Source organism: Medicago sativa, chromosome 6 (assembly GCF_051527215.1).
Source record: "Medicago sativa cultivar Bolivia chromosome 6, Bolivia_mono, whole genome shotgun sequence".
NCBI lineage: Eukaryota > Viridiplantae > Streptophyta > Magnoliopsida > Fabales > Fabaceae > Medicago > Medicago sativa.
Window position 1 is genome coordinate 14,957,260 of NC_140754.1, and position 16,522 is coordinate 14,973,781.

The 16,522-nt window shown below is 32.5% G+C and overlaps 1 protein-coding gene, 1 long non-coding RNA gene and 1 pseudogene across 3 annotated transcripts; all 3 read right to left on the reverse strand.

The window, feature by feature from the left end:
* Positions 1-763: 763 nt before the first annotated feature.
* On the reverse strand, positions 764-2,908 carry LOC146913107 (F-box protein SKIP23-like; annotated as a pseudogene). Its single transcript, XR_015013297.1, has 2 exons — positions 1,336-2,908; positions 764-929 (listed from the first exon to the last, which is right to left on the reverse strand). The product of XR_015013297.1 is annotated as an F-box protein SKIP23-like (transcript).
* A 2,399-nt stretch (positions 2,909-5,307) lies between these two features.
* LOC146913108 (F-box protein SKIP23-like) lies at positions 5,308-7,338 on the reverse strand. The gene is made up of 3 exons (XM_085716358.1): positions 7,177-7,338; positions 5,827-6,936; positions 5,308-5,614 (listed from the first exon to the last, which is right to left on the reverse strand). The coding sequence occupies exon 2, from the start codon at positions 6,916-6,918 to the stop codon at positions 5,839-5,841; it is 1,080 nt and encodes a 359-aa protein (XP_085572484.1). The 5' UTR covers positions 6,919-6,936; positions 7,177-7,338; the 3' UTR covers positions 5,308-5,614; positions 5,827-5,838.
* A 3,181-nt stretch (positions 7,339-10,519) lies between these two features.
* On the reverse strand, positions 10,520-12,797 carry LOC146913109 (uncharacterized). Its single transcript, XR_015013298.1, has 3 exons — positions 12,678-12,797; positions 12,390-12,479; positions 10,520-11,179 (listed from the first exon to the last, which is right to left on the reverse strand). It is a non-coding gene; the product is annotated as an uncharacterized LOC146913109 (long non-coding RNA).
* Positions 12,798-16,522: the final 3,725 nt, after the last annotated feature.

Here is a 16,522-nt window from a genome sequence, read left to right on the forward strand (position 1 = left end):
GTTACCTGTGATAGGCATGTTGTTAGGTCTAGTCTTAAATTTTGGAATGTTAAATATGTTTTGTTAGTCTACTCAACTAAACTAATTTTTTTGGTTACATACTCAACTAAACTAATGATCATGAACCAAAGGATTAAACTAGAGTTCAACAGGAGAACAATAACAAAGGATTAAACTATAATACTTAAAAAAGGTTTAATGGTTAGATGTTATTGGCATATCATTAATTTGGTGATAAATAATCATTGCAAAGCAAATCAACATTCCAGAAACATCACTTTGAAAAGGGGGCAGCCATACAAAACCCTTGTAGACAACTGAGAGAAAATGAGATTCCAAACACATAAACTTAGCTCAATTATATTCCAAAATTAGCTCTGAAATGAAACCATTATCTATGGTGATTGGGGATAAAATTAGCAAGAACAACAACTTAATTATAACAATCTCTCGACTATAATCTCAGCTCAAAACAATGAACGAGTTCATTCAATTAGGAAATAACACGTAAACTAAGGAAAGAGGTAGTCTGCTCTTGCAGCACAATTCATATCCAAAAAAATTATGAGTCTTGGTCTCCAAGAACTCGAGAGATTGGTCTCTCCTAACAACAACCCGTCCTAAAATAAATTCCTCGTGATTTTTACTTCGGTTCTTTTCAAAATTTGTCTGACACAAACTGCCTGCTTACAAGAGTTTTAACAGATTGCTGCCTCTATGCAACAATAACAATGTAGGTGCTTGCAATCAAAGTAACGAAACAAAGATAAACCATAAGTAAACTCAGATGAAATAATGAGTTATGAATAATCACAACTTGCTTACATGAAAAGACTAGAAGAATTCACCAAAACGCTTATCCAGCAACCCAAGTTTCACCTCCTATTCACGTGAATATGTGATTAGGAGTTTGGTTCTGAACATGTAGTCTGCAAAAGTAACAATAAAAGAAGTTAATCAGGACCAACAACATTGATAACAATAACTAGCCATGGTTAACAATAACAATAACAATAACTAGCCATGGTTATTTACTGCATATATATACATCTTATCCTATAATTCGCCCTCTCAAAACAAATGCTCCAATTACATTCAGACTTCTGAAAAAATCAGCTGCATATGAAAAATAAAAATAAATGAATAGCTTGTGAAAAATTAGAAAGAACATATTAGTTGGAGAAACCCATAGTCAATTTAAGAACATTCGAATTACTCTTTTTCTATAAGTACTAGTTGAAAAATTTATTTCAGTCTAACAACTAAGTTAATCATAATAAGCTATATCACAATTACATTAGAAACCTTTCGATGCAAAATATGAAAATAACATACTTGGTAACGAGCTTCCATCCACCTTTGAGGAGGCCAGAACAAGTTGGAATATTCAGGACAATCGACCAAAGCTGAAAGCCGACCTTGATCCAAGTCCAAAACATAGCTCTCACATTTCGATATCATATTTCGCTCGAAGATATTACCAATAAAGATTACACAATTCCCTTTGGCAACACACAAATCTGAAGCAGAAGCAGAAAATGAACACTCCAACCCCAAGAACAAAACCCTATCCCCTAAACTCGATAACTTCACCCACTTCTTCTCCTTCTCATTAAGCTTAAACAAATCGATCCTTACAGGTTCGTTAAGGTCAATACAAAGACACTCATAAATGTCCGCACAAATCACCCTCACTCTCCACTAAGAATTTCATGTTCCCACCACCAACCAAAGGTTCAGCCACTAACTGGACACTCGAGTCCAGTCCAACCATAACCGTCTTACCAGTTTTATCAACTGCATAAGGCCGTCCTTTAAAAAGGCAGATGTCTCCGAACTTTGTTGACATGTCAGGTATCACCTTCCATTTCTCATCGCCGCATTTCACAAGTAATGGTTGTGGGGGAGAGATTAATGTGCCAACGACAAGGGGCTTTTTCCCATGGCACTTAACAGCAACGACCTTTTGAGGGTATATGTAGTTGTTCCAGTTATAGAGTCTATTCTTGAATTTCAAGTCGAAGTCCAAGATGAAGAAGGTGCTTCCCAAATGAAGAACGGATAGTTTGTTGTAAGCAAGCACGAAACGACAATCAAAAGAGAAACTTCGGCGGAGTGGGTGGAAGCAGTTGGTTTGGCCAAGCGTGTTTTGGTTGGTTCTTATCAACCAAGGGCTTAGGGTTATGGATTGTTCTTGTTGTTGTGGCAGTTTAATGAGAAATATATTTTGTTTGGAGAGGTAACAGAATGATGTCTTCTTGTCGATGGTAACAATGTCATTGGAGTCGGTACGAAATGATGATTTGAGGAGTGGGAACTTGAAGGGTAAAATGTGACGATCATTATTTGGGACGGAGGAAGAACGCCATGTTGAACAAATTGATCGAAAGCGAATGAGATCGAGTTCATCGTCAATTCGCTCCGATATCATATTGAGAAGCTCCTTTGGGAGTTCAGACCAGTTTGTCGCCGCCATGGATGTTATTGCTGTGATCGCGGATTATCAGTTGTTATGGTTCCTGTAAAAAAGATAAAAAAAAATAAAAAAAGATAATAATATGGCAACAACTTATGAACCATTGACACAAACACGTACATCGGACACAACACTAACATGTCGACATGGATAATAATTTAAGAAGATGAGAAAATTGAATGTAATCACATGTGTTGGTGTATGACACGTATCGGACGCTAATAACGCCCTTTGATTAGAAGTGTCAGTTCTATAGAGACAACAACTACCAATATATAGTAAAAGTAAAAATTTGAATTTGAAAATCAAAAATTTCACATATAAACAATTTATCAAACAGTTGGCATGCGTTCACTAAAAGATGAAAATTCTAATCCCTATTACCTATTAAAATTATTGAAAATTCTCATCAAAAAGAAAACTCAATCAATAATCAAAGTAAATAAAATACACTAACCCCCCTTATTATTGAGTATTCTGAAAGTAACAGTGACTAATGAGGAAGAGATTTTTTAGATTTATTTCAAATCTCAACAAATGGATCGGGTCGGTCGGACACGGGTTGGTTTATATATATGAATCTTAAAAATTTGATGGGTGTAGAATATGTATTTTTTTTTTGTCAGGTAGCCTAGTGGCTAAAATTCATCTTTTTCAACGTGAATGAAGATATCATTGATGTATTTTTTTTAAAGAAAGTCTAATAAGAGATATATCTAAAAAGAGTTCTACTCTCGCCATCTCCATTATTACCTTTTTCTTATTTATTAAGAAAAGATATTAATGCAATTAATATTTCTATTTTGTTTATGAATACTTTTTTTTTTGTGAGCCGTCATCAAAACTCTAGTTTCTTCTCCTTCATCCACCAAAGAGGGGTGATTTAGGGTCAATTTTTGACCCAAAATCACCCCTCTAACTCGTTTTTCTCTTTCCATTTTATTGAAATAAGTGATTTTCACATCTATTTCGTTTTTTATTTTGTGATTTCGTCGTCTTTGTGCGACGTTGGTTGTTCGTCGTCTTTGTGCGACATTGTTTGTTTTTTTGTTTCTCTCAAGTATTTGACCAGTTCAGATTGTTAGATCAGCTTCGATCATGTGCAGATCCAATCAATGACTTTGGTGTCATCCACGTTGCAGATCCGGAAACATGGTTATTCCGGATATTTAAATATAGTCATATGTGTAGGCATTTGTACTTTGCCGTTTTATGTTATTAACATGGATGATGTGAGCCTGTTCCCAGATTCATCCTTTTTGTTTTTAGCGAATCTGCATTATATGGATGTACTCTTTCAATTTGAATGAATGAATATCTTTTATTTTGTCAAAAAAAATGTATTTTTTTTTGTCAGGTAGTCTAGTGACTAGAATTCATCTTTTTCAAGGTGAATGAAGATATCATTGATGTATTTTTTTTAAAGAACGTCTAATAAGAGATATATCTAAAAAGAGTTCTACTCTCGCCATCTCCATTTTTACCTTTTTCTTATTTATTAAGAAAAGATATTAATGCAATTAATATTTCTATTTTGTTTATGATTACTGTTTTGTTCTAGACTAAAAAAATGAATACTATTTTGTATCATTGACCTTATATTTTATTATTTAGTTTATTTTAGTTTGATAATAAAAATAATGTTTGAGTCTAAAAATATCCTAAAACATATCCATACGTTGTTTTTAGAATCCCTCAAAGATATCTTCCCTAAAGAGAAAACAAAAAACTCATATCATTATCAATAGTATCAACAACATAACTCGAAATCGAATCAAACACTCGATGAATCATCATATGTGTAGCTGCCCTAGCTAATTCATGAACAACCACACTGGTTTTCCTCCGAGAAAACCCAACGCACGAGTTTGCACATAACTGCAAGACTAGAGATACAATCGTTAATAATAAAACCAAAATAGGATAAACTCCCGCAAAGGCTTATTAAAATTGTCTACAACTACTTTTGCATCAAACTCAAGTTTGCGATCGATCTTATTACTTGTAGTAAACCATAAGCCTCACCTTCTTTACTGTTAAAATGGAAAATGAACAATTTTATGTTGATCAATCAATTTTTTGCATATCGATGTCAATCAAATTAATGGAAAAGTTGTGCTTTTAAGGGTGCAAATTGATGCATGGATGAGTTATTGTATATTACATATGACTACACCATAATTAACTAACAATGGGAAACAACAATTGAAAGTCAGTTCCACAATCCAGAAACATTAAGTTGAAAAGGGAACATCCGAGCAAGTATTAACAACGTATAGTCTTAGCAGCAGGCGATACTATTAATTTCAGATTAAGATTTACGCCAAACGGCATGATAAAGCAAATAGGTTAATCGTATTCACAACAAATGAACCAAATTTCACTCAACACAACAAATCAACGTATTCATTCATATTTCAGATATGTAATATCAAGCACAGAACTCTTGAAGACAATAGGAGAGGGTTATTTAAATTCAAAAAAATACTTATCCCAATTAATTAATAGCAGAAGCAGGACATCCAAGTTTATAATGGTCTGTAATCTCAGAACAGAGAATGAGTTCTTTTGCAACACAACATATTAGGAAATAACACAGAGATGGTCTAGTGTTGCAAGGCAACTCCTATCCAAGAAATTTGAGAGTTTGGTCTCTCCTAATCAATAACCAGACCCAAAATAAACTCCTACTGATTTTCTTTAGTTTTCAAAATCTGTCTGATAACATAACCGCCTGCCTAAAATACAATAACTGCGGGCTGTTGCCAAATAACATAATAATTGCAGCCTAATATATAATATAATAACAATACTAATAAGAGGTTTAGCAGTTTGCTATCTCTAAACAATTAAATATAATATATCGAAACTTTTAAATCACAAGCCAAGATCAACCTTAAGTAAACTCGCTGAGATACAAGTGTAATTGATCAATGCAGTTTAAACTTTACAGCACCACAACAATGCAAGTGGTCAACATACAAAGAAAACATCACAAACCATGAATAATCACAGCTTGCTTACAAAAGACTTGAAGAATCCACCAAAACGCTTCTCTGGCAACCCAAGTTTCACCTCATTTTCAAGACATATACTCACATGAATATGTAATTAAGAGCTTGGTGCTGAACGTGTATTCTGCAAAAGTAACAATAAAATGAAGAGCTTGTGAAAAGTTAGAATTGCATATACTTGTTTTTAATGAACATATTAGTTAGGAAAACCCTTACACAGTCAATGTAATAACTTTTCATTTTTTTTTTTTTTGAGCAAAAGTTAGTTGAAAAGTTTATTCACAATAAAGCTATATCACAATCACATTAGAAACTTTTCGCTGGAAGATAACATACTTGATAACGAACTCAGATCCACTTTGGAGGTGGCCAAAACAAGTTGGAATATTCAGGATAATCAGATAGAGGCGAAAGCCGACCTTGATCCAGGTCCAAAATAGAACTTTCAGATTTAGATGAACAGATGATATTATAACTAAAGATGACACAGTTCCCTTTGGCAACACACAAATCCGAAGCAGAAGCAGAGAACGAACATACTTCTCCCAAGAACAAAACCCTATCCCCTAAACTCGTCAACTTCACCCACTTCTTCTCCTTCTCATTAAGCTTAAACAAATCAATCCTTACAGGATACTCATAAACATCCGCTAACAACAAATCTCCCTTGCATTCTGCTAAGAATTTCTTGTTTCCACGACCAACCAAAGGTTCAACCACTAAATGGACACTCGAGTCTGGTCCAACCATAACTGTCTTACCAATTTTGTCAACCACATAAGGCTGCCCTTTAAAAAGGCACATGTCCCCGAATCCCGTTGACATGTCGGGGATCACCTTCCAATTCTCATCACCACATTTCAAAAGTAACGGATATGGACGAGAGGCTAACGTGCCAACGACAAGAGGTTTTTTTCCATGGCATGTAACTGCAACGACCTTTTTAGGGTACGTGTAATCATAACTGTTTAAGAGTTCGAAGTCCTTAATGAAGAAGGTACTTCCCAAATGAAGAAGTGATAATTTGTTGCAATCGAGCACAGGATGGAAGAAAAAAGAGCAATTTCGGATTACTGGGTGGAGGTATTGGGTTCGGCCACGTGCGTTTTGGCTAACTCTTATCAACCAAGGGCGAAGTAGGGTTTGTTGTTGTTGTCCTTGTTGCTGTGGTGGTTTGATGAGGAAGATATTTTGTTTGGAGAGGTAACAGAATGGAGGGTTGTTTTCAATGTTGTTGGGGTCAGAGAGGAATGGTAATTTGAAGACCGGGTACTTGAAGGGTAAAATGTGATAGTGATTTGGGACAGAGGAGGAGCGCCATGTTGAACAAATTGATCGGAAGCGAATGAGATCGATTTCATCGTCAATTCGTTGTGATATCAGATTGAGAAGGTCTGTTGGGAGTTTAGACCAGTCGACGGCCGCCATGGATGAAAGAAGCAAAACCTATAAACAATTAGAAGCTAAATATAAGCAAAACCAATAAGCAGAAGCCATAAACAAAAGCTATAAGCAAAAACCGAAGCATAAGCTATAAGCAAAACCTACAAGCATAAATTATAAACAATTAGAAGCTATAGAAGCCATAAGATAAGCTGTAACCAAAAGCTATAAGCAGAAGCGATAAGCAATTATAAGTTGTAAGCAAAAGCAAGACGATAATGCGATGATAAATGACGAAGTTACCTAACACGATGAAACGAAGAAGGAGTGAACAAAGCTCGCCGGAGCTTAGACGCGCGCGGTGGTCGCCGGAGCCGGATAGTAGAAATTGATTTGGGGGATTAGGGTTCAATCATTCAGTGACTTCACTCGTTCCTCCGTGTCTTAAGAAAATCATCAAATCATTTCCATTTTGAAATTCATTCATATTTAATAGGCAAAATTACACAATTGGTCTCTTAACTTTGTTTTAGGTAACATTTTCGTTTTTTTATCTTTTTTTTGTTCTGATTTAGTCTTTTATGTTATAAAATGACAATATCTTATCATTTTTAATGAGATTTTTTCAATGAAATTTGATTTTCTAGGCTTGTATGATAAAGATTTGTGTTTGTCTATGAGTTTGATGAATTTGTTTTTTTAGAATTTTTGATTATTTTTTTCATAAAAAAGGATAACTATGTTGTCATTTTATAACATAAAGGACTAAATTGGGAAGGAAAAAAAAGGACGAAAGTGTTACCTAAAATAAAGTTAAGGGACGAAATGTGTCATTTTGCCTATTTAATCGATTAAATAAATTTTTATGAATTTTGATTTTAGTCTTTAAAAAATTAATCATAATCACTTCGTCTTCAAAAAAAATTATTTTATTTTTTGCTTTTTTTACCAATTTTATGTTTGGGTTAATTGTTTAAATTGACCCTGTAAAATACGCGATGTCTGAAAATTGACTCTGTAAAAAAAAAAATATTCTAACTTTATAATCTGAGATTTTTCTTATTTTTTTACCTATAATATGCACGTGGTTCAAAAAAGTGATCTAATGTTGAATTTTTTTCCTGATTTTTTTCAGACATCTTTAGGATGTTAGAACATTGCTTTACACAAAAAATTATATTTTTCCGAAGGCGAACAAATTTATTATGAATTTTTATTCCTCATAATTATGAATTTCTTAAACAATTCATAATTAATTTGTATCTCGTTTAAAAACTCCAAAATTTGATGGCGAATGTTGTTATAATGTTCTAACCATGCCTACAAAATTAGAGAACGAAATTTGACCTGAGTATACGTTTACTTGGAACAAAATTGCAATTTCACATGTTTTGGTTGAAAAATAAAAATAAATTGAAAGTTGAAACATCTTTGAAATGTTAAGAAACTTTGTAGATCTTTTTTATGTATTTCAATAGATATATCTGCAACCAATCAGCTCAAAAATCAAATTCTAAGTTGGGGTTTTCGTTGTTTTGTTTTTTGAGTTTTTGGTGCTTTAAAAATTCATAATTAATTTGTCCTTAGTTGAATTTTTTTTAATTTTTTATGTATAGTCATATTTTAACATCATAAACATGCCTGAAAAAATCATGAAAAAATTCAACCTTTAAGTAGCTTTTTTGGACTTCAACTATATTACAGGGTAAAAAATAATAAGAATCTCAAATTACAAGGTTAGAATATGTGTTTTTTAGTTTATAGGTCATTTTTTGGACTTTGCATATATTACAGGGTCAATTTCAATAATTAACCCTTTATGTTAACATGAATGTCAAGATTATGAATCTTTTATGCTTAAAATGTATCCATGTTACGTGTTTATTATGTTCAACTTTTGTATGTTTATATTATTATTATTATGTTAAAAAAAATGTCAAGAACACGTTAAAATTATATTCGTTAGAGACCAAAAACAAAACAAAAAAATTTGTGAGGATGAAAACATCTCGTTTTATTTTTGAAGTACTAAAATCAAAATATATTGTATTTATAGGGACGAAAAACTTATTTAACTTTTTTTTTTTTTACAAAAACAAAATCAACTCATTTCATTAATAATAATCGTCTCAATACAAGATGACATATGATCATATATTTGGGGACTAATATAAGATAATGATGCTCTAGCTAATAAGTGAGCAACATTATTTACTTGTCGCCTAATGAAACTTATTTGGCAACCCAAGTTTCACCTCATTTTAGAGACACTAGACCATCGACCCGTGCGCCGCACGGGTCTAATGTGATATTTAGTAATTGAGTAAATTATTAATCATAAATCAAACACACATTAAATCATCTCTCTGTTTCATAAGATGCAATCCAATGATTAAAGGGTTAAGGCATTAAATGGGTTTGAGAAGGAGTTCCAAAGTCCTATCCATATAAAAGATTAAAAGTGGATGTCATTGTAAACAAATGAGTAGCGTTTACACTAAAACTATGTACTTGTACTTGAGGAAATTGTGATTATTTTTACTTAGACATCGTGATAGTATACTTGTTGGAACTTAATGAATTTTGCAACGTTCCAAGGCAATTGTTTAATACTGATGTAAGATATTTACATATCATCTATAATTATGTATGCTTTCAAAAAAATATCTATAATTATGTATATTTATGCATAAGTGGGACAATTAGTAAGATAAGTAAGATATTTAGTGGGCAAATTAGTAAGATATTGCTATGTCAATTTAAATATATTTTAGTGGACCAATTCATAGGGGAAGGGAGCCTAATAATATGGAGTTCAACCTCGAGCCAAGGAACATGAACAAACTTTTCATTCATCCTAAATGATCAAAAACTCCAATCTCATTAATTAAGGAATGATTTACTAACGTAATCAACCCTCATTAATTTGTCACGTTACACATTACTCCCTCCGTTCCAAAATATATGACTTAGTTGACAATGTGGATTGTTTTTTTGAAGGAGACAGTGTGGATTGTTGAATTGACATTCTTTGACCATGTCTTTTATACTAATATACAAATATAAATCTCATATAAGATGTTGAATTTGTCTCGATGAATATTTTTAAAATATTAAATTTTGATAATTTTTTCTAATAGATAATAAATATATTATAGATAAAAAAATATGCATTGATATGTGTGATTGATTCAACTGTATCACTCACTTAATATGAGACAGAGGATGAATATTCAGCTTGAGCAAAAACGTGACATTGGTTATGGATATCAATTGAACATAAAAATTGTGACTACAAACCTGTGATGTTAATGACAGATCACACAAACAATAATTAATCGAAATTTAAATTAATGATAAGGAAGTGGATAGCAAGAATGAATCAAAAAATATACATAAATCTTGACAAAATCTATAAGGATGATCTCTTTTTTCAGGGAAAGGATGATCTGATATGCATTATTCTATGTACCTTTTACAAATTAAATTATATGATCATGTAAAATTAATCTTCATTTTTCATAAGCTAAACTATATTTACTCCTTGCAAAACATAAGGCAAGACCACCTTAACAGTCGATATAAATATCAGGTAGTGGTGCTCTTGGCCAAAAATAATATTTCTTTTTTAGGAGAATTGATGGTTTTTCTTTATATAGTTTGTAACAAAAATATATTAAAATATTACAACATAACTATAGTTTACAGAAGAGTTCAACACTAATAAGTTGGTCAGAGAACCAAATTACACCTTTACAATCTTTCTAACAAAAGAGAGTAATAACACCAAAACCACACAACTTTATCAAAACACATATTCTTATGCTTAAGTTGAAAGAAACTTGATCACTAAAACTTAGCAAACTAAACAAACAAAGGTAATTGCTGCCACAAAAAAGCATGAGATGCACAATTATAAGGCATCTCTCACAAAATACAGCAACAGTCCAAACAAATGTGGCGAACAGAAAAATAGCCCGAAATGGATAGTCTGCAAGTCACATCTCTACTGATTGTAACATCAACTCCCCACTCAAAATACAGCAACCAAAATCCTGGAACAATATGCATATCTCAACACAGCTAAACCTGGAACACGCTACTTAGACTGAGGAACTCCAACTCGATGACAGGCTATATCAAAGGCAAAAGGACTACACCTAATCAGATGAGATGCATCCAGTAGGAACATAATCATTGTCTGCAGATCAAGAAATCAACCAAAAAGTATAGAATCCAACCCGATATTAACTGATAAGAGAAGACCATGACTATGTGAACTGTCAATCGTAAATAAACTCCAGATCTGGCGCGATTGGAAAAATAAGTCATTAAAAAATAACACACAAATCAACATAACCTTAATTGCACTTTTCAGAAACCTCTCACAAAAAGAACTATTGTCGACACCAAATCAATTTCATAAACAAAAGAACCATTCATTAAAAACAAAATGAAGAGTTGATGCTAATAATATCTATCTCACAATCAAGATACCAGAGCCAGGGTCACATCTGCATATTCTCAAAGTTGTTTCTCGCACAATGACCTATTTGATTCTTTATCAAGATAAAGAAACATGCCTTAAGAAAAATTAAGCGAAATTGAGAGTGTCAAATTCTGGGTATGTGTCACAAAGCGAACAAACTTGAAAGTGTAAACAATGCTAGTAAGAATCATGCTCAGAATAAGTTTACTGAATAATTAAAAAATTAAAGAAGAATATTTGGTTGATAAAGTCATAAAGCAACATATTTTTATCCCCCATTTTCATTTTCCTCTTTGTAAACTTTTATCCTTCCATCATTTTATCCCATCAATATTATCAATTTATGGAAAAATTAAAATAAAACTCAATTGACTTAGTAACATTTTCAATCACAATTTATAACTATTAAGAGGACCCTATTTAAACATTCAGCCAGTCAGATACCACACAACAACTTCAAAGGTACCTTGTAATATATAACAATAGCAGATATGAAACAGACAGATTCAGAATGTCAAAAATACAATGACAAAACTTACTAAAATTGATATTCAATAATTTTGATTATTATATATGTTTTTCTATTTGAGTTTAAATAAATCCTGTATAATTTAAAGTACAGTAGCACTTTCTAAGTCAGAAGATCAAGTAAATAAGGCCTAATTTAAAAAAGAACTCATTAGAGCACTATGGCGTAATTTGATCCATGTAGTCGACCCCACTTTGTGGGAGAAGGCTTAGTTGTTGTTGTGGTATAGAAGCGGATAAATTGGAACTCAAAAGAGAGCTGCCCATGAATTAAAAAAAACTCATTTTTAACAAAATATGAATCAACATAGGATATTGTGATCAACATATAAATAACCTCTGCAGAGTAAACAATTCATTGAACAAGAGTGTTCAATTATTCTCAGCAGCTATTCAACTATTTCAATATATTAAAATGATTTAATATCATCACTCACTAATAGCTGTTTGAGATTCTAGCTTCAGGTATGATTCAAAATCTTATTGTAACTACATATACCTTGATTAGTTAAATAGTCTCTCCGTGAGTACATTGCACAACCAACGACACCGTCATGAGCTTTTGTAGGCGCCATTCAATACGGTGCACCTGAAAAGTTAGACATAATTATCATGTTAAGATAAGGTAACAACTCGCTTGAACAAAAATAAGGACTCCATTACATACGCACTTGTGTTGCTTCAATACAATCGCACCAGCAAATATCAAACCCAATGGTGAAACAAAACACGAACATGAAATCCAAAATTGATATACATAGGATAGTTGATTGCATTAGTAAAGTACCTTGGTGAGAAGGCCCCTTTACCGCAATTGTCGCTTGAAACTCTCAATATAACACATTTTGTTGTTGTTGTTGTAGCAGCAAAAATAATCAAAGATGGGTACAAAGACCAGTGCTCTACCTAAAGTTTTCATTAGGACCCATAGATCCTGCAATTGCAAAATGCAGCTGTGCTTAGTAAATGCAACCATGTATTTATCAAATGAAGTTATCACATAGACATCAAACAGTGGAGGAAATTAATTTTAGGTTTAGTAATCTCAAAAACTAATCCATAAGACTACAAATTCAATAGAAAATAGTGAAATGTAAATATGTATACCTCTACATGTGTGTGCTATGCAAATTCAGGTTTAGTAAGCTCAACAGCTTTATGAGCCTACAAAGTAATATAGAAAAACACAATTTAAAATCCCAATTTATGAGATATCCTTTTACAAAAAAAGAAGAAGCTAGGAAGTTATGAAAATAAACCACTACATTTCAAACAAAGTACAAAAATGATGACAAAATTAACGTGAAATCTGCAAATATGATTCATATAGAATCGCAAATATCATATATGTGATTTAAAAGCATAAATATTCGACTACAAATTCAATAGAAAATAGTGAAAAGTAAATATGTATACCTCTACATGTGTGTGCTATGCAAATTCAGGTTTAGTAAGCTCAACAGCTTTATGAACCTACAAAGTAATATAGAAAAACACAATTTAAAATCCCAATTTATGAGATATCCTTTTACAAAAAAAGAGAAGCTAGGAAGTTATGAAAATAAGCCACTACATTTCAAACAAAGTACAAAAATGATGACAAAATTAACGTGAAATCTGCAAATATGATTCATATAGAATCGCAAATATCATATATGTGATTTAAAAGCATAAATATTCGACTACAAAGTTGTTGTTCTAGATTTGCTATCAGCTTTTCAGATTGAGACATTTCCTCAAACATCTCATGATCATAATTAAACTTCCAATAAAAGACAAATTAAGAAAGCAAGTCCACATACCTTTGAGCAAATAATTTGAATTAAACTTGCAATTTTCGTTACCTTTGAGCAAATAATTTGTGTTGCTTCATTTCCTAACAAACTCCAATTCGTCACCAAACAAAACCAGAGAAAACAGGTTAGCATAAAAATATCACGAAACCGACAACAATCAACAATATGAACAACAACTACTGCATGTCACTTGCAAGCAAAAGAATTGAAAGTAAAGAAGGATATCTAATTTACCTAGCTAAAAAATTACACCCACTCGCAACAGAACAACAAAAGAAATTTGCCCAAAGCCAAAAACAAAGTTTAGTAACACAGAAGACACAAAATGCAATCAGAAGCTAATTAGTAATATCTCTGCAGAAGCTAGAAAACCGTAACACTGAAAATAAACACCAACAACCTTGGAGGGAATTGCGGCGAGAGAGAGAGAGAGAGAGAGAGAGAGAGAGAGAGAGAGAGAGAGAGAGATCCGAGAGGAGAGTGAGTGGAGAGAACATTGAAGAAGATGGATGATGAATCAATATTGAGAGAGAGATAAGCTTGGTGAACAGAGAGAATGAATAATTTGAATTTTTTCTTCGGAAGTGGGGAGGATGAGATAGTGCATGATTCCAGGGAAAAAAACGTAAAAGTTTGTTTTTAAGGATAACAGTGTAGCGTTGGATTAGGGTAAAACAGTTAGGGTTTAGCGGAAACAACCATGTTTGTAGCGCAAACAGATGAAAAGCCCTATTTTTCTTTTTATTTTTCATAATTAAAGTTTGGAATAGGGTAAAACAGTAATTATAATCATTAGGGCTTCTGAAAAATTAGGGCGAAATTGTTTGCTTGGGGCAACTTTTATATATAGATATAGATTGATAAACTCACATGAATATGTAATTAAGAGCTTCGTGTTTAGAGACATAAACTCACATGAATATGTAATTAAGAGCTTGGTGTTGAACGTGAAGTCTGGCAAATTAACAATATAAGAAGATAATCAGGCTTATCAACATTGTTGCATCTAGTTTAGAAACTTCACAATAATAACAATAAACTTGCCATGGTCATGTACAACATACATTTTCATATATACATCTTATCATATAATTGCCCCCCACAAAACCAAATTCACCGATTAGACACACTACACATTGCATATTGCATGCACCCTCAGAGTAATTCCATTAGTCCATTCCTTCCACACTATGGGTTCTTTCGTTCCCTCTTACCACAATGATCAATCCAAATTGAATCAAGAGAAACTGCATAACAACAATGGTGGCAACGAGGAACTGAAGGATAGTGATAGCAGGACACCAAATTTGTATGACACTAAAGGAGTTCACGAGCAGAACGGCTACGACGAAAAATAAGATCACCTGAGACAGAGGAAGATTCTGAGGAGGAAGAGATGGTGAACCCAAAAGTAACCAAGAGCTTGGAACGGAGGAAGATCACTTTGTTTTCATTGTTGGATGAATAGTTCATCAATATATTGCTAGTACCAATATATTATTTAAACATTGTTTTTAAATTTTTTAAATTTAATTTTTTTTTTCTTCATGAAAATGAAACGTTGCAACACTTGAAATTAATTCACTTTTTTTTTCCTCCAGAAATTAATTCACGTTATAAGGGTTGCAACACTTTGAACCAATGCATTATTTCCAACACTTTGTCAAAAAAATGGTTGCAACACTTGAAAGCACGGTTTACCCCAAAAGGTAACTCATTTTCATGCTTTTTTAACCGATGCATTATTTCCAACTTTATATATAAATATTCAAGTACACTCTTCATTATTGGATTATTATTCATTCCACCCTACGATACATACTACATATAACAAAATGCTTGATTTTCTACCCGAAGACATTTTGCTCTTCATAATAACATTGGTTGCCACCAATTCCTTGAAAGATCTCTTTAGTGTAAAACAAACATCACAATTATTGAAAAAAATCTCCAACAATGAAAAAGTTATTCAATTATGTGGATTAAGAGATGTTTCACTTGTCAATAAATCAAAAAATGGGATTGAAGGTCGGCAATCTTTTTATACCCTTTTAGAACAAAACAATAATTCAGAATTTTGTTTTAGAATGGGGTTGCTAAACATTCGATATCAAGTTCCAAATTTGGAAAGAGCAAGACATCTTTTAAATATATCTTTTCAAGTGGATCATATTGGTGCAAAATACGCTCTAGCCATGCTAAACATCTTTTCGGGTGATTTAGAAACACATAAATTGGGTACAATTATGTTAACTGATTTATGGAAATTAAAAGTTTTATTCAAATGCAGAAATATGATTGTGGCCGCGAAAAGCATGGACCAATATTGGACGCTGCTCAGATCATGGCCAACAAACTTGGTATTCTCTAAAGTATGCATCAGAGAACCCGGGAAAAAGACATGCATAGGACCAAGACTAAGGAAGGACAAATGGATAGCATATTGCGATGAAGATTACTGCTTCAACACATGCATAAATTGCAGACTCGACATAGAAGTGGTATGGTTCGTATCGAAAATTATAAGGTACGGCACACTTGAACGACTAGAACAAATGCCGGGACAAGAATGAAATAATTCTTAGATATAAGTATATTCATATGTTTTGTAATTTAAGTTTTTTTTTAGCAATGTAATTTAAGTTTCTTTAATTATGATCGAAGCTATTTTAATGAAATTATTCTCGTTTATTATGTCAGTTATTGAATACATCTTCAACGTATCATGAGCAATGCAAATTGCGCAATTATTTTTTGAAGGAAAAAAAAATAATTGCGCAATTATATTTTTCATTGTGGTAGTGACATTTATTTTTGCGGTTAGAAAGTATAAATT

Excerpts from the sequence above, each read along its gene's own strand:
- LOC146913108 (XM_085716358.1), bottom strand. The coding sequence starts at position 6,918 with ATGGCGGCCGTCGACTGGTCTAAACTCCCAACAGACCTTCTCAATCTG.